The 18,683-nt window shown below is 37.1% G+C and overlaps 2 protein-coding genes across 2 annotated transcripts; both read right to left on the reverse strand.

Annotated features, from left to right (window-relative positions):
* Positions 1-992: 992 nt before the first annotated feature.
* Positions 993-5,220, reverse strand: LOC122080312 (heme-binding protein 2-like). Its single transcript, XM_042647263.1, has 2 exons — positions 4,952-5,220; positions 993-1,689 (listed from the first exon to the last, which is right to left on the reverse strand). Exons 1-2 carry the CDS (start codon positions 5,194-5,196, stop codon positions 1,236-1,238), a joined length of 699 nt encoding a protein of 232 aa, XP_042503197.1. The 5' UTR covers positions 5,197-5,220; the 3' UTR covers positions 993-1,235.
* Positions 5,221-7,001: 1,781 nt separating this feature from the next.
* Positions 7,002-11,156, reverse strand: LOC122078218 (enoyl-[acyl-carrier-protein] reductase, mitochondrial-like). Its single transcript, XM_042644104.1, has 3 exons — positions 10,865-11,156; positions 10,461-10,644; positions 7,002-7,520 (listed from the first exon to the last, which is right to left on the reverse strand). Exons 1-3 carry the CDS (start codon positions 11,004-11,006, stop codon positions 7,298-7,300), a joined length of 549 nt encoding a protein of 182 aa, XP_042500038.1. The 5' UTR covers positions 11,007-11,156; the 3' UTR covers positions 7,002-7,297.
* Between the last annotated feature and the right edge of the window lie 7,527 nt (positions 11,157-18,683).

The following is an 18,683-nucleotide window of genomic DNA, read 5'->3' on the forward strand; positions in this document are numbered from 1 at the left end:
GGATCAGGGTTCTGAAAACCTCGGCCTTGATTGATTCTCAATTTTGACTTTTCCGAACTTGATCCACATGTATAGATTAAGGAAAAAATCGTAATAAAAATTAATTTAAAAAGAAAACACGGGGATAAATCTGTCCGATGCAGTTCAATCTTATGACTGTTCTCGAATTTTAGAACTTTACATGATGGCGGGGAGACACTTGGACTGGATGTTCCAGTGCTGCTAACCGTCTGATGCACGTTATAGGAGCTGACATATCAACCGCTGGATACGTGTTGGGCACCCTTCCGCATTAGAGAAGATCAGCATCCATGATGCCTGCTTTGAGCATGGCTCCAGCTCCACTGCACATGAAATGACCACTTTCACCATATGTATGAAACCCTGATATCATCTCTCTCTCTCTCTCTCAAGTTGAATGGCCACTTTACCCTATTTGTGCCAAACCCTTATATATTCTGGTATGAAGCCTCTCTCTCTCTCTCTCCTCTCTCTCTCTCTCTCTCTCCCCGTGCCCAAATCCTCTGCATTGAGGCAGTGAGCATCTAATGACTGGGGGTGTATGCCGGGGCCACCCAGCCGTTGAATGCTCACTGCCACTGACCGCTCACCACAAAGGATCCAGACTCATCTCCTCCTTACCCCTGTAACTAGCCTTGCTCACACACATCTGTCCGAATTTTCCTACACTGGTAAATTGGTGTCTTAAGTGAAATGAAAGGCAACCCTTCAAAGGGGTGTTTGCATTGAAGTACAGTGAATAGGAAGTTTTGACACCACTCACACATGAGGTCCTTATTGAAACTGCTTATTCATAGACAAAATGGAAAGCAAGGAATCAAATTAAAATTTTCAATCCAATTTCTATCACACCCAAAACTTCAGTTTGGTGAATCCAACCATATTCCACCTAAAACATTGAAATGATTTCTAATTCGAACAATCAGGAGTTTAACTGAAATTAAACAAATGATGAGATTAATTAAATATCCTTTGTGCAAAATAAGATGATGATTCATGCATGTACAGGAATAATCACATATTTCAAGTCCTGTATCTTGTTGTCCACAAGTGGAAATCACATTTGAAAGGCAGTATACAAGTGTTCAACTGAAATATCCAGCAACACAGTCCTATATAGATGTCTATGATACACAAGTACAGTGACACAAAGTACCATACAGCAATATACATTCAAGCGACTCTCAGCAGGACCCACTAAATTCTGAGACTATTCAATATGTAGCTACACCACTGGATCCACAGCCATCCAGTTCAGATCCATCAACCTTCACCCAGATCTCATTTACCCGCCCAATAACCCGAAAAGGGGAGTTATACTGCGCAATTGAGTAAGCATATTTACTATCAGAAGTAGTGGAGTTTGCCCATGGAGACCTGCTCAAGCTTACATCAAGTTTCTCTGCTTCCTCAACAACGTTGCTGTCCCTAGCAAACCCTGAGAACTTCCTGACTGCGATGCAACGGCTTCCCCATGCATCAGATTGGAGGTTCAGCTCTGGGAGAGGTAGAGGTGGTACTGCTTGAAACTTCACCGGCAAGTAGAACTGAACAAAGAAGGCTGATGAGCCCAGGGGCCCTTCTCCAGGGACAATGCTTGTCAGCACAGGAGCTGTCATTCTGATTCGAGAGGAGTTTAAATTGGCACCTTGGATGTACTGGAATAATCTGATAAGTCAACATGAGTAAAGATTCAACAAAAAATGAGGTGCATTGGATCATCTGGATGAATGAAGCCAAAAGTCTACAAATGTCAAAAAAACTTCAGTTTCTTGTTTGCATCAGGAGAAATTATCCTTATGGAAGGATGCTCAATCTTCAATTCTAATGCTTTGATACCTCGAAGGAGAAACCTGACAAGGCAAAGGTAATCAAGGTTGTCGGGTTGTTCACTTTTTTTTTATATCAGTAAGGTACACCTAAGGATTGTGAAGTTTGTCAGTAATCACTAAGCACACCAGTAATTAGTGGAGATAGAAGTATTCAAGCACACAGTGTGGGTCTCTTAAAGAAGATAAAGTTAAAGAAATTAACTCATATATAGTACCCAACTCCTAAAACAATCTAGTCATTATGCATCTTAGAAAGCTTTTCACTTGCACCCTAAGTTGCTCATGCTGCTGGAGAATCTTGATCTGCCCATGCATGATTCTTGACCACCTTGACACTTGACACTTGACATTAATTATTGTAACCAATTACACCGACACATGCCCATTAATTCCACATTTTTCATAAGTTCCACCTTCATGGAATCATTGGTCTATATACTTTAAGCGTCCATGGTTTAGTAGTTAACAAATGCATATTATAAATATTAAGTCTTATAAGTGTTGCTGCTTGCTTACAACTCAGATGGCTTTTCAACTGCTCTAACACAAGATACCTTCTGAAGTATTAATTTCTCAGTACCCAAGAACCATCCACAACTTGGCAATGGATCCTCTAAATGGATTCCATCCTAGTTTCTATTTTATTTGGTTTCTATTTTCCTTGTAATAGCTCAGGATCTTTTCTAGAAGGATTCATTTTTAGTGTTTCTTGGCAACCAAGTAGAAGGAGAGTTTCTATTCTTGTTATCAGTTCAGTGGTTATTATGAATAAAGAGCAAAGGGCACATTAGCTCACAGATTTAGATGTTTTGACAAACTAGCTCTATGTAAGTGTGTACTGTGGTGAAGAAAGTGACAACCCAAGGCAGTGAATCCTTGGTTTGCGACTGGTGGTGAAGCCTTTCAAGCAAGCCACAGGTGAGGAAGCCTTTATCTCGTTAGAAAATACAAATTAAGGAAATATTATATGAAACATTATTAAAATTCTTAATTGGAGACGAGAAAAAATTAATACACATTCCAATGAGCAAGATAACATAAATGCCTTGGAGAGAAACATATGAACTAGTGCAATATCAAACATTTCTAGGCCCTAATATATAATTTTAAACTTTTTAGAAAGTAGAAGGATTAAAAATTTCTGTGCAGATTCCTGTACCTATATATGTATCCATGGAAGTCGACTTCCAAGGAAGGACAGTGCCAAGGCTAATTGATTCAAAATTGTGCACATGTGCCCCAAACATAGAGTGATGAGAAATCATTGTATCAATTGCTGTTTTGTGCACCCAATCTGGTCAATCGTATAGGATACTCATCAGGGAGATACTTAAAAGAAAATTATCCCTCTCCAGTTAAGAATTTTCTCATGGGCATTGTCCTTATAATCTATATACTGTCAGAAATGAACTTTTTCTCCGTATTAACTTCCATAAATAAAGACCAGACAGTTGAACACCCAAGTAACAGGAAAATGTTTATTAATGAAGTAATTAGCAGTAAGATGCCAAATTGGAAGGATGTAAAGCCACTTTCCACCAGTGATGGTGTATCCAATTTACTGCCACAAACAATTATCAAATAAGAGCAACGTCAATAAAACTCCTTGATTGGAAGGGCGTCCCTGTTTAGTAAAATTTGAAACATTCATCCAGAGTTCTATTATGCGACAAGTAAGGCGATACGGAGAATTGTACTGGGATATTGTGTAATCATACAAAGATTTTGCTGTCAATAATCTACCTAAGCTGGTGGGGGAGCCTGTGGCGCCACGGTTAAATTGGACTATTGCAACATGTTGGACACAAGTTCAAACCTTGGAAACAGCCTCTCCTACAAAGCAGGGGGTAAGTCTACGTACATTTGCCCCTTTCAGATCCTACAGTAGCGGGAGCCTCGTGCACTAGGTTGCTATTAATCTACCTAAGTTGGTCCATGGACCTATTACTTCTGGTATAGTTCTACTGGAGGACGGACTTCTAGTATTTCTTGTATTGTTTCTTTTATTTTAAGGGTATATGAGTATATGAGTAATTTAAACTTTATCGTAATGTTACAAGTATGCTAGCGCAATTGGTTGGGCATTAGATACTACCCTAATTGACAAGCTCCTTTCTCCTTCTCTCTTCTTTCTTCTTCCTTCATGTAGGTTTTGGTTAGCTTTGGTTGGGTATTGCCACATGGTATCAGAGCCAGGTGGTCGGGTGTTTGGTCCTTGATATGAGTGATGGGTTTGTGTTATGTTGTTGTGCCCCCTTGGTGCCATGTGATGTCACATGCAGAACTGTGTGTGTGTGTGTGTGTGTGTGTGGGCCTGCACGTTCAGGGGGTATTATGTGTATGATCTCTATGGGAAGAATTTCAGTTTCAAACAATGTGATTAATATATGAGAGAATACTACAGAGCTTTGAAAGACATGAGGAGGGAACTGAATGCTTATTAGCCCCTCAATGTTAGATTTGGAGTTGTTGAAGATCCAGTTAATCTGGTCTGAATTCTGACTTGCAACCCATCAAAAGGCCGCTCCTTGCCAGTGCCAAGGTCCCTTCTATGAATGAAGCTTTTTGTCATATACAACACTGTCCTCCCTCCCTCACTAAATCTGAATCATGCTCTTCTTCCATGAACAGTTCTGCCTTAGTTAGCAGTAGTGGTTGTGGCTCTGGATTCCCTAGTAGAGGTCGTCGTTCAGGGGCAGGTCGAATTAAAGTTAGCACCACGTTTATATAGATACACCCAGAGGAGAACAATGCAAAAGTAAGTAGAAACAGGGTGAAGTGAGGTTAATAACATCAACAATTAACAAACTTTAACAAACTTAAAGAAGAGTCGCAAGTCATCACAGGGAAAGTGGAAAAAGTGCAAATAGTTTGAGTTTAAAAGCATGTATAAGATTAACAATGTGACGTATGACACGGATTACTCCACCCAAGCATGAAAAATTATAGCTCCAAGATGATTACTCTCATGGCAATTCAATTTCAGATCTACGCAAGGGGCTGTTCAGATGTTTTCACATATTACAAACTTAAAGAAGATTCGCATGTCGTCATAGGGAAGTGGAAAAGGGCAAATAGTTTCATAGTTTCATCATCACCTGTGAAAGCCCTCCTTGGTCGCCTTTTCGAATGAAATTCCAGTAACAGGAGCTGACATCCACGAAGATTCTCGGTACAGTCTTATCTCGAAATCTGATTCGGAGTGAAGGATCGTGAACTGAGGAGACTCGATCCCATTGCAGGAGAAGATCAAGCAGAAGAAGGCAACACAGATCAGCGAAAACGACATCTTCTCCATCGTCCTGCAACACGAGAAACAAGAACGAGCATCTTCGTCGAGCATAAATAGGCGGAATTGGAAGAGTGACTCAAGGTACAGATTTCTCCAACTAATTGTTGTATTATTACCAAAAGTCCACTATGAAGAACCAACTAATCCTGGACCGCGTTTGAAGCCCAATGGACTGAGAATGGGACAAGTAATATATACGTCCCTCCTATGCCAAACTGGCCGGTTTTGGTTTAAATGGTTCGGTTGGTTTGGTTCGATTCAGAATGCAGTATGCAGAAATCGATATCAAACCGCTTATTAAACGATTCTATTTTGTGAAACCAAAATCATTTATTAAACGTATTGGTCTCCCGATTTGAAAATGGCTTTGGTTTCACAATCTTAAACAATTTTGGTCTCAGTTTTATTACCGGTTTGAACTTTCAAGTAATAGGTTCATAAACAGTTTGTTAACAATTCTTGAATGGTTTTAGTCTCGATTTTGTGACTTCTAAACTTGAAGAGACGAGATGAGACGAAGATAGAAAGAAAAGATAATTTATTTTTAAACGATTTATTACAACGTTCAAATGATATTTGATTTAACTATTTTTACATGGTTTAAAATTGTTGGTCAATAATTCAAAACCGAATCGAATCATGTAATAAATGGTTCCATTTTTAGATTAAAATCGGACCATTTATTAAATGGTTTACCAATTTCCATTTTAGCAGTTCAATTCAACTGGGGTAAACGATTTCGGTTTGATTTTGACACCCATCCAACTAACTAGGTTGTATATACATTTTTTATGGAATCTATACCTGGTAGTAAATGGTTTTTTACAATTTGAAAAATTGAATATATTATTAGGAGTTATTGAAAACCAAACTAGGATATATTTGGGAACATATACGAATAAAGCCACAAATGACAGAATTTTTGTCAAAAATTATCAATCAAAATTTGATCTTAAAATTGGGATATGAAGCATTGCCTTAAAAATGTTCATGGCCAATTGATATTTCAATTTCTAAAATTGATCCTTGAAACTTAGGATGATTAAATAGTAACCTCATGAAACAAATTTTAGGAGGCTGGGCGTGATAAAATAACAAAAAAAGAACCAAATTCTCATAATTACAGGTAGGGAGAAGTTTCTCTAAGCCAACGATAGAGAATACACCAGCTCTCTCTCTCTCTCTCTCTCTCTCTCTAACACACATGAAATGACCTCTCTGCCTCTTATGTACGAAATCATTTTATCATGTCTCATCGATATATTCCGATGTGTTCCCTATGCTGCTTGCTCAAGAACTTTCTTCTCCCTAATAAGTATATAGTTTAGATAGACCGTAACATTTTTTATTTTTTTTCCATTCTCTCATATTTAACATAAAAGGCTTGGGCCTGGCCATAGCAAAGCCCACTAATACTACATTTTTTTTCCCTGAAATAGTAATTGTGATTTGAGGCTGTCAAAAGAATGTGGGCATAGATTTTGTTCTGCTAATCTTAAGTTGTCATTTCTTCTCCGAACCAGAACAAATTAGTAACATAATGGGGTAAACTGTATGATACATGTACCAAAACCCACTGTCCGTACCATGTCAAAGACCCTATCGGATCAGTATCAGTGTTGGCCAATACTAAACCGAACTGATACCCAAAATCATGGTTGTAAACTGTATGATACATGTACCAAAACCTTGCAGTACTATTCCAAACAGATCAAGGTATCATGCAGAAGAGCCAGACCAGGTTTAGGACTATATAATGTTTTAAGCTTATGAGGAAATACATTATAAAAAATAAAAAAGGCACACTTCCTCAAATTATTGTCTGCTATTCTAACTATCAAATCGACACTATAAGATGATTGTAAACTTTTGATCCAAGTTAATCTGCATTTTATGAATCCCACATACACAATATAGGCATGTGAGTTGCATATTCTCATAATATGCACATCAAATCCAAGTCCAAAATCCATTTAGGAATTTCAAGAAAAACAAAAGCAAGAGTTCATTACAAAATATGAATTAAGAAAAGCTAAATCCCTCCCAATTTTCATTAAGAAATGGAGAGAAAGAGAGAGAGACCTGTCAGAATTGATAGCTGGAAGGCCAATCCGCATCCATTAGGTTTCAAAAAAAATCCAACGTCTTATTCTCAAAGGTTCATCACCTTCAGGTTCTTCTCCTTGAGGAATGCACTCCATTCAACTGGTTTACGTGCTGCACCACCATAAACAACATGCTTCGGCAATTTCTTCCCATATGTTACAAATGTGCCACCATTAGCTACTGCCTTGCAAACAGCAGTTGCCTGGTACCCATCACTGAAATTCAAACCGGCAGCAGGGCTTAGCTCACCGGCCAGCCGCTTCATATACCTAGTCACAAGGAAACCAGAATGAATAGAGTAACCAATTTTTAAACCACCCCACCCCCCCACCCAAAAAAAGAAAAGAAAGAACAGAGTAGCCAATGGAGATTCATGGCAGCATACGCAGGCTGAACAGGGACAGAAATAGATGTTCAACATGTATGCTTGCACATTGTGGACATGCTTCTCGAACGAGGACTGGAATTTATATTGACATTGCATTGTATTGTCACACGTGACATGTCCCAATTCAAAGTTAATAGACTGCACATGATGTGTATAACAACTATTAGAATCAACAGCTTCAGGACAGGACCCAAGATTACCAATACAGGATCACAAGTGCAAAAATCTGCAACTTCAGACAGGCCCAACATTAGGGATTAGGATATAGCTCTAAATCCACCCCCAGGAGCCAATAGATTGTAATTATTTCAATCCTACCAAATTAATAGCCAAGATTATCGGTTAGTTCGTTGAAGACATGTTTGCAACCAGTCAGTGGCATCAAGACTCACAGTTTATCAAGCTAGTAACTTCAAAGAATAAAAGATTATTTGAAAGAATTTCCAAAGTGACTTTTAGGATAATATCACCTAAGCGTGGATATAGGGCGCCATTCATCAACCACCACTTCACAAAAAAATTAGCAAAACCATTCTGCAATGTTATATTTGGATGAAGTGGATCCAAGTAACTGATGAAGAAATACGAAATAACTGGTCTGTCTTTATTACAAACTTCACATCCCCACTGCAATAAAAAAAAAAAAAAAATAAATAAATAAAAAAAGAAAAAAAAAAAAGGCGCTTCTAAGACATCCACAAATGCCTATTCAGTAATGCAAATGCCACCAATAGTTAGTCATTAATAGACCAAAATGCGAGGCTCATCAGTCATCATCACACAGGCATTCTGGACAAATATGCAGTAAGAATCAATCATTCCACCATTCCAAACATATTCTCCATTTTTCCCATTAAAAGGAAGCAAGGATTAGAGACTAAGTCATTAATTGGTCAAAGGAAGCAGAATCTGGACCCCTAGACTACTATGCAACTTGGACAACCAGGGAGTTGAACCCATGACACAATTCTTACGCTTCCTAAGAGAAAGTTCAACCTCGACAAGGCAGGAACCCAAGACCATGGCACAACAGTAGCTGACGTATCTTACCAATTCGTACTTTATTCAACGCCAAGCACCCTGGTGGCTCTCATTTCCCATGCAAATCATCGGGAACCCACTGTTCCTTCCAAATTTTCCTACTTCAATGGACTGCTTCAATCAACAAAATTCTCACCATTGGACATATCATTAACTAAGGTGAGCAATTATCGTGTGTATGCATCATGTAAGAAAAAATGAAGGATTTCTGCAAATCATCTTCTAACCCACGGCAGATGATCTGCTTTAAGTAGTGAGTTTCTGAAGCTTTGGATAGAGCAGGCTCAGCAATTATCCAATGTATGCATCATGTCTTTCTTGATAAATTCAATGGCGCCATCGAAGAAATTCACTCTTTAGGTCTAAGAGGTTACTTCAAAGCCTACCATGCATCTGGAATTAATCTGTCCCTTTAATCATTGAGGTCACCTGGAACGGACATGCCGTCACCTTCTTATCAGGTCTGTTGAGGAAGAGAAACATTAACCGAGAAAATAAAAGCCTCAACACCAGCATGCTGCATCCAAAAGGGGGGACTTGCCAAATTAAAAGAATGACCAGAAGAATGATACTGAAAATGGGCTTGAGCTCATGTGTTTCATATGAATTCACTATAGAGCTCGATCACCTGTTCATACAGAGAACAACTGCTCAAGGTGAATGAAACAGAGAGGTATTTCTGCAATGTTGTGTTAGGGTGACCAATTTGAAGACACCAATCACGTTGAGGGAGATATTTTATAGGGCATGACCAGCAATGGATCACAATGCACAATAGAATGGACTTCTTTTATTTCCCCCATTTTACTTTTGGGCATAGGGTAGAGGTCTTCATAGAATAGAAAGTGAGCCAGTCAAGAAATAGCATATTCATAGAATGCACATAACTTGAATGAAAATGTTAAGAGGGGAAAGTGGCACTAAAAATCGTAGAAATATAAATCGACACATCCTTGGGAAAATTGGGTGGTAAGGATAAGAGAATAAGACAAGGAAAAGTTGGCAGAGATCACCCAGAGGGATGCAAAACCACTTGGATCGGTAGGACGTCAGGTTCGAAAGTTGAAAGAGTTTCTACAGCAATATGTATAAAGACTAATTCTTTTTTGTATACCCTTTTCTATAATTTTCCTTTTTCTTTTTTTTCTTTTTTTATTTTCCTTTTATTTTTTATAAATTGTAATCAAAACAGGAAACAGCTTACAGGACAGCTGATTGACTGGTTAACTAGAAATGAATTTTTATCCTGTGAAAAACTTCTTCATAACCAACCAAATGCAGCACATATCCTTTGAAAGGGTATTGATCTAAGTACAAAAATATTCCCTGCAAGATGTGGCCACTAGAAGATCTGAACTACTAGGAAAGGGCGGTCCCATGTTTTTGTCTCCTGCAGACACCATTCTACAGTGGTAGAGACGTAGAGTGAACTACTTCGAAACTTAAGTACATATCTATGACACCAACCTATGCTTGGAAGTTTCAAATACAGAGCAGAGAAAGAAGGAAACTATGCACAACCATCAATTGAGGAATTTTACAATTTTCTGAACTATCCAATCGACAGCTCACTGGCTGTAGGTTGCCCAAGCCAAAAGTGGCAGCCATATTCAATGACCCCAGTAATCTGATCAGTTAATTTTCAGCTAAGATAATATATCATTCTTCAGGACCAGATTTCAAGTATATGATATAAATGTCATCATCGTTAATTTGGGGATAACAATGGTAGAATTCTAACAAAAGCAACAAAGGGGGGCTAGTGGAAGAGAGAACGTACCAAGTCTTTGTGTAGCTTTCTGGTACAACTATATCCCCACCAAGTGCCTTAAGCTCTTCAATTATTTCAGGAGTTCCAGGTTTGTCCTCAATTATGCTTATGGTCTGAAACTTGCGCTCTTTTGCCACTTGAATCAAAACTTTTCCAATTTCACTGTCGCCACAGTTCTGCACCAGAGTCGCACCTACACATAGACGTTTTCGCAACCGAAATTCAAACAAGCACGAATCCAAATTGCATAGACAACTGGTTCTAAAGGAACAGAATCGAATATTGATGGCATCGAAGGGAAAATACCGAATTAATGCGAGTACAAGATAAAAACTAGAAAGATTTTCACGCAAATTTTATTGGAAATTGGTGAAATGAATGTGAAATCGAATCGATATCAAGCCTTAAGGTACCTGACTTAAGACCAAGGGAATCGAGGAAAGATCCAACATTCTTCACCAACGTAGAGGCATCGGAAGTAGATAAGCTCCGGATTCCAATCGAGAGATTAGGGTTTTGGTGCCTCGCAGTAACAAATCTACGAATGGATTGCATCTTCTACCTCTCGTGCTTGCTCCACAGGAGAATTTGCTTGTCTTGGCCTGAAACCAGCCTATGCGGCGTCTCTGGGTTCAATTCAAGTATTCCAACAATTCCAGTTTTCCAAATTCGAAGACTTTTCCACTTCCAATTCCGGGCTCTTTTATCTGAGTAGTGCAACTTTATTGAAATATTTCCTCTTAAGGGATAGTTTAAAAAAAAAAAATTATCTAATTAGTGCAAGAGAACTAAGGGTGTCAATCGGTTCGGTTTCGATTCAATTCCAAATGACAATATGGTGGACCATAATCGAACCAAGAACTGACTCAGTTTCGCATTTAGATACTCAAATCGATTCAATTCAGTTCAGTTTGATTTCGATTCTAATTCGGTTATGATATTCAGTTTTAATTCGGTTATGAAAAACGGTTCTACTTTTGAACCATGACTATGATGGACCAAAGGCCATAATGGGCTCAATTTACTGACTTGGTTCTCTAATTTTTGTTTTACACATTCCATCAATCATAAAGTCTCTTAAGATAATCATTCAAAATCACCTATTAGAGATAATAAAACCCATCAAAATCTGACCATAGCATGGTCAAAACATGTATCAGATTACGACCTACAAAATAATATTGTAAATGTCATTCTCAAGTAAGATCGAAGCTAGAATAAAAAAAAAGCATAATAACATGTCCAACGCACCCAATTTCCTCTAAGAGTCAAGAACTCAAAAGGGAATATGGAAAATCCCTCCTAAGTCTTAGCGATAGTAGGGTTTTTTTTTTTTTTTTTTTAAACTCTTAAGAGTAATTCGGCTTGGTTTCGGTTCCGAACCAATGGTTTTAACATCCTAAACCAAAACCGAAACAAACCGAATAGCAATACTCACACACCTAGACCGAATATGAACATAATTTATTTGTTTCGGTTAGGTCCGGTTAATGGGGCTCTGTTTCAGTATTCAGCATTTGGTATTCGGTTTCGATTTGAAATTGACACCCTTAAAGAGAACAACATGTCCTAGGTTGAGGTAGCTCGGGGAGTATGGATCAGGTTTTTTTTTTTTTTAGGAAATTACACTCCCCTCCCATGAATGTTTCAAGTATTATACTTAGACCCCCTTCGAAGTTTGAAATTACAACCACACCCTATGCCGTTAACTCTGCTAGAAGTTCATGTTAAATGACTCATTTACCCCCTTCCCCTTTCTTTAAAAAACACAATCTTGAGAGACGATTGAGGGTTCATCAAATTGGATTTCTTGGAGCTGTTGGAGGGAGAGAGGTGCTTGACTCCGATCTCCGATCGAGGGTTCATCAATTTGTCCGATCACCTGAATCGATTGAGGTGCTCATATTGTGAAAGTAAGAACACCTCATTTTCCCCCCCACTTCCACCTCTTTTTACCCTTTTTTTCATATCTTTGTTCTGAAATTTCGAGAATGGAGAGGGATACAGAAGGTTGAGAGGAGGGGTTGAAATCGTCTGCACTTCCGATATCGTACAATTTCGTGCAATACCACCTTCAGCCGGTGACACGTGTATTGATACAAATACAATGGTCCAGATCTGGTACAACTAATAAAACATTAAATCAGTGAAGAGGCATTTAAATCAGATATGGATCATTGCATTGGTATCAATACACGTATCACCCCCTGAATGTGGTATTGCACGGAATTGTATGAGATCGGAATTGCAGATGATTTTTTTCCCTGAGAGGAGTGGGAACATGGCATTTGATGTATCGTCGAAGAGGGCGTGGGCGAGGGGGCGATGGGAAAAAAATCGTCTGCAATTCCGATCTCGTACAATTCCGCACAATACCACCTTCAGGCGGTGACACGTGTATTGATACCAATACAATGGTCCAGATCTGATTTAAATGCCTCTTCACTGATTTAATGTTTTATTAGTTGCAACAAATCTGAATCATTGTATTGGTATCAATACACGTGTCACCGCCTGAATGTGGTATTGCACGGAATTATACGAGATCAAAATTGTAGACGATTTCAACCCGGGGGCGATGGGCAGCCAAGACAAGCGATGGAGTGAACTGTTGGGTAGGTTTGGAGTGGATGCCCCGGTTGGAGAAGGTCCCGAAGAATGGTGGATCGTAATGGAACGATGGATCAGTGTGGATGTAGATGTTGAAGGGCTTCTTCGTCTTCTGATTAGTTTGATTAAAGAAAAATTCTCAAAGTGGGGTGAAGACTCCTCAGTCAACGAAACCCAAATGATTAATAGAGAGAGAGAGAGAGAGAGAGAGAAAAATTAAAGAAGAGCAGAAGAAGTCGCAGCTTCGCAGCTCAACAGCATCTTTTTCTCCACTTCAAATTTGAAAGTTTAAAACACTCGAGAGTCGAGAGAGAGAGAGTTTTAGTTTCAGCTTTTTAGACAACAATTACTATTCTTCTCACTCTCCGCCATTGACCGATTGATTGAACTTATCTGCAAGACCCGTCTCACTAACGCCATTAAAAGGGTTTGATAGTTCAATGGATTTCTGTGTATCACTCCAATTTCATTGATTTTCATGAACGAAGTAGTATCTAAGGAAGTTTTCGGAACTCTGGTGGAGACGAACCAATTCTTGGGTTCCTCCGATGGATACTACGTAGTATCTCCTCTTCCGACTCTGCGATACCAATTCGGATTCTGGTAGTTCGGAATGATGCTCCCAAGCAACACAGTTTTTGTTCTTAGGAAGAAAATGGTAATAAGTTGGGGGTATTTTGGGGTTTATGAAAAAATGATAATCACTTAACGGTTCCTCACTCACGATCAGGGTACGGATGATAGAATCTATAACTTACGAGGGAGGGGAGTGTAATTTCAAACTTTATAGGGGAGGGTTCTATAATACTTGAAACATACAAAGGAGGGGAGTGTAATTTCCTCTTTTTTTTTGGTAAAGAGTATGGATCAGGTTCAATCCCATATGAGAATGGTTCTCGTATGAAGCCTTGATCCACCACCGGGGTAGAAGGCCATCGGTCATGGTTTGAAAAATGGGATCAAATTGGGTTGATCCAGATTGAAACAGCTAAGCCAATCTTGATTCCAGTTATTTTGGATCAAATCGAACTAGGGATGTAAATTGATAGCCAAAATTTGAATTTGAATTCGCATCCATATCCTTTTATGGGTACCATATCCAAATCTGATTTATCTGAAAAATAATTATCCAATCCGATTAGATAATCAATTAATAGTTTTGAGAGTTTTTTGAAGTTTATACAGGTTCTAAAAAAGGAGGAAAAGACCTAAGATAACTTAGAATGATGGATTATGAGCAAATTGTATTTATTAGGGGAAGAAAGGTCCGGATTACATTAGTCAGAGAGGAAATTTATAATCGAAAATCCGAATTCAATCCGCATTTGTATCCATTTAGAGGTATCCAAATCCGGACATAGAATATCCAGATCTAATCCTATCCATATCCAATCCGTTTACATCCCTAAATTGAACCAATATGGAAACTAGGATCTAGAGGTTTCAGTCAATGATTTAAAAAAGTATGAGCCACAAAGACATTATGGTAACTTCATTCAACAAAGGAATTAGGGGTATCAAAGCCTAGCTTGAACCGGTGAAACTAGGATCAAATCAAAACGAACCAGTCCAAACCAAACAAAATCAAAGTTTATTGGGTTGGCTTTGGATTAAGGTATTGTGAAATCAATCCCATGTCAGACCACACTGAAATTAAATCAAAATCAAACCAATATAAAACTGATAACAATCTAGAAAGCATAGGAAAAAAAAAATTGTTTCCCCCCATAATTATGCATATATTTACATGATAAATCAAACTCAAATCGATTGAACACAGTATCAAACCAATAAGAAATTGAATCAAATCTTTGAACTAACAGATCAACACCTTGTAAGGAATAGTAATGCCTTTTCCATAATGGATGGCACAGGACTAAGGCCCTCTTTGGTATTATTTTTCTTTTTTATTTTTGTTCACAAAAATAGTATTGGCTGCATTTGGTATCATTTATGGAACTTGTTTATATTTAAAAAAAATTGGTAAAACACAAAAACCATAAAGAGATCAAGAGTCATTTATGTGTTTTGGCCAAAATTGATCTTCAGTCATTTTTGCATTGAACTTTAGTGAGCATGTACTTAAGTCCCAATATGAAGAGGTAAAATAATCATTTGTTTTGCAATTAGAAATCCAAGTCCCTCGCCCCCTCTTCTTCCGTCCAAAGTGGAGAAAGAGAGTTATAAGGAAGATGGGTGAAGGGATTCCCTTAACCCATTATTCAAAAAACCATTTTACACATAGAGATACCAAATTATTTCTCATAGAAAACCATTTTTTGTCAAGTAGTTAGTTAGTTACATTTTTTTTTGGTAAACAAGTAGTTAGTTAGTTACCAAACCATTTTAATGTTTTGATACAAAAATTATTTTCATTAATGATTTTTATTGAATAAGTAAAAAGAAAAAAGAAAAAAATAATACCAAAGAGGGCCTAAATGTCCCATCTCTAGTCAACAAGCTAGATATGTATTTTTCTTTTCACTGTGTTTTATTTATTTAATTTTTTTTTTTGTAAGACCGAAAATGGGGTTTGAAAGGGGGCCACTAGGCCACACTTATTACTAACTATTAACACACCTCCCCACTATCTATCGAAAAAAATAAAAACCCTACTTACCTACTATTACCATATTACAAGAAGGTAGAGAATAGTAAGGTCGAACCACCAACATTCCTTCGACTTACCCTAAAGCCTAATTGCTTAGGTGCTTGCCACCATAAGCTCTTAACAAAACATTTAAAACTAAACATTAAAAAACAATGGAAAAGCAAAGAAAATGAAAACCTAGACAATCAGATTAGTGTAGGTAACATGGAAAAATATCCTCCCCAATACCAATCATTTATCTCCCACCCATTCAATAACTGGATGACTTGGATATGCATCCCCATGTGTTGACAAGTGTTGGAATGTGTGTCTGAATGAGAGGTAAATAGTTGATTATCCAAGTCATTGGGCAGGAGCTGGATCCTACATTTAAGGGCCTGTTATAATTTTAAAGAAAAAAAAAAAAGAGAACATGTTTTATGTCTGTTGTAACGATATTGCATGTAGGTTTGTGGTTGAAATTGATCTCCCAATTTCTAAATGTCAAGAGGGTCTCCACTATTTTTTTATTTTTATTTTGTTAACAAATTATAATATACAAATATATTAATAATGTTACTTAGGATGTGTTATTAAGTGAATGAACTAAATTCAATAATTGAAGTTCTTTAACTTCATATATAATCAAAAACTATTTTTGTTAATTAATTATGGACCTTGGACTCCATCGACTTGTACTTGTTAGATTTATACACATAATTAATCAAGCAATCAAGGAGTCAAATTCGTTTCCATTAATAACCTTGGAGGTTATCTATATTATGGTCCATCTCATCATTTTAATCACATAGATTAGTGGTAAGTTATTATTTTCTATACCTGTTTGTTAGTGTTAATATTTATATTTCAATTAAGTTGAAGTAAGCTCAATTTTCTCCTTAGGGCCTACCTGTCAAATAAATATCTAATAAGGTAAAGTTGTTGTCAAATTGTAGTCGAGTCTAGATGTCACATATCTTCAGAAAGAATGAAGGATATTAGGATAATTTTCAAGACTTGGATTTATAGATTTAATTTATCAATTTTTGTTGATTAATTAGTTAATTCTCACCTCTCGTTTATTCATTTATATAGTAATGTTGTGGTTTAAGAGCAAGGAACTAGACTAAAGATTTTACCAACAAAAAAAAAACTGGAGGAAAAATCTATTCATGACATGTGGGAATAAGGCTCTCCAATAATGGTGTAGATGATTAGATTTTTTTTTTTTTTTTTTTAAAGGAAATAGTTTAGAACATGTTGATTATTGGATAAATAGCTAATAGTCTAGATTGCTCAAGTATTGATTTTCATGTTATATTTCAATCATATGACCCATCATATTCAATTTTTTTTTTTATAGAATCCTATTATGCCACAACCAACATACATATTCTTTTTTTTTTTCGCTTTGGTTTAATATTATTAGTCCTATTTTCACCAGCTAACTCTCTCTCCTCTCTGACCTCTCTCTCTTCTCTCTCTCTCTCTCTTCATTTAGCTGTGTTTGGTGGTATGCATACTCGGAATAGATTCTGGGTCTAGAACGCATTTTGAAACCTAATTATTCTCAATTTTTTTTTTTGCTTCAAAATGCATTCTAAAACCAAAATCTATTTTGGCAATGCATATCAAACACATCATTAATTTAGGCAAGGCATTAAGTCTAGGATATTCCAACTCATGCCTAGATATACAAATTGATAATTGAGCATGATTTGCATCGCTTGCATGGTGGGAAACCCTTTACCTCATATTATATATATTGGAAGGAAGAACTATATAGAGAACGAGGAAAAAGATGTCTTAACTCCTAAATGAACCCTTCAGGATAGTTCAGTTAGCAAGGACCAATACCTCACAATTAAAAAATTAATAATTCAATTCTCCTTAGGGCCTACCTATCAAATACATATATCCTAATTGCGCTGGTTAGGAGAATTTTCAATCTTTTAATATCAAACTAACTAGTCATTTTAATATATGATTCATTGATTTATATATATATATATATATATATTATTCTTACCAAGAAAAAGATATAATTTTGTTAGTTAGGATAGCACCAGTTTATCTAATTTAAGATGCTTTGCTTACATAAAAAGCCAAATTGTAATTTGCAAAAGCTTATATGACATTCTGAATTGTTTGTTGTCTTGTATTATATTACAATCATTGCAAACTATAACCATCATAGTTGGTATTTTGTAACCACTTTAGGTGGGTTTATATAAATTTTCCACTCTTCTGGACCCACATGCACCGTGGTATCTAGTATTTCAATTCTTTAATCTTTACCTTACCTTGATTCAACCACAAGTCACGGGTTTCACGACTTCTGGATGGTTGGCCCAAATCTGACATGAGCAAGCGGTTCTTGCATCGAACCAGATCGCCGTGGTATTTGGTGCACGTCTGAGGATATTTGATTGAATTAAACTCTGAAATTTGATATGTAACTAAATTTAGATCATGATCTATTTATCTAATTAATAATAACATCATCTATATACATGGTGATTCCTACCTTGAGAGGAAGTGACAGGCATCTCTATGAAGGGATTTGCTTAGTCCTTGTGAAGAACTTGACCATATTCCTTAGAAGACACACATATTTTTGGATGAGTTATACTGCTCGAGTTGAGTGTTCCACACTTCCACTCACCATTGACCAAGGATTTAGTTCATGGGTACCGCATTGGTATTGATATCGATCTGGATTATATTGGATAGGAAGTCAATTTTGTCCTACATTTTTTTTTTTTTAATTTATAATCGTGTGATATTACACCTATTTTGATACCAATACCTAATCCAAATCGACCAGGTATTTGTATTGATCTCAACTAATACCAATGTGATAGGATCAATGCGATCGATCCAATAATGATACTTGGAAATGTGCCTATGACACAATTTGTAGCAACAAAGAAGGAAAGAATCTTGAACAAAATTGCTTTCCTTTCCAAAACCCCTCCTTCCATTGGTTTGAAGCCTTGATACTTTATTAGCTGAAGCAAGGGTTTGAGGAA

The sequence above is a fragment of the Macadamia integrifolia genome, chromosome 5, assembly GCF_013358625.1.
Source record: "Macadamia integrifolia cultivar HAES 741 chromosome 5, SCU_Mint_v3, whole genome shotgun sequence".
In the NCBI taxonomy this organism is placed as follows: Eukaryota; Viridiplantae; Streptophyta; class Magnoliopsida; order Proteales; family Proteaceae; genus Macadamia; species Macadamia integrifolia.

What these genes read in the sequence shown, in the direction of transcription:
- LOC122080312 (XM_042647263.1), bottom strand. Translation starts at nt 5,196, where the DNA reads ATGCTCGACGAAGATGCTCGTTCTTGTTTCTCGTGTTGCAGGACGATG. An exon ending in ACCAAGGAGGGCTTTCACAG is followed by an intron (nt 1,690 to 4,951) that starts GTGATGATGAAA and finishes TTGACTTATCAG; the next exon opens with ATTATTCCAGTACATCCAAG.
- LOC122078218 (XM_042644104.1), bottom strand. Translation starts at nt 11,006, where the DNA reads ATGCAATCCATTCGTAGATTTGTTACTGCGAGGCACCAAAACCCTAAT. An exon ending in TTCCCTTGGTCTTAAGTCAG is followed by an intron (nt 10,645 to 10,864) that starts GTACCTTAAGGC and finishes GTCTATGTGTAG; the next exon opens with GTGCGACTCTGGTGCAGAAC. An exon ending in GAAAGCTACACAAAGACTTG is followed by an intron (nt 7,521 to 10,460) that starts GTACGTTCTCTC and finishes CCTTGTGACTAG; the next exon opens with GTATATGAAGCGGCTGGCCG.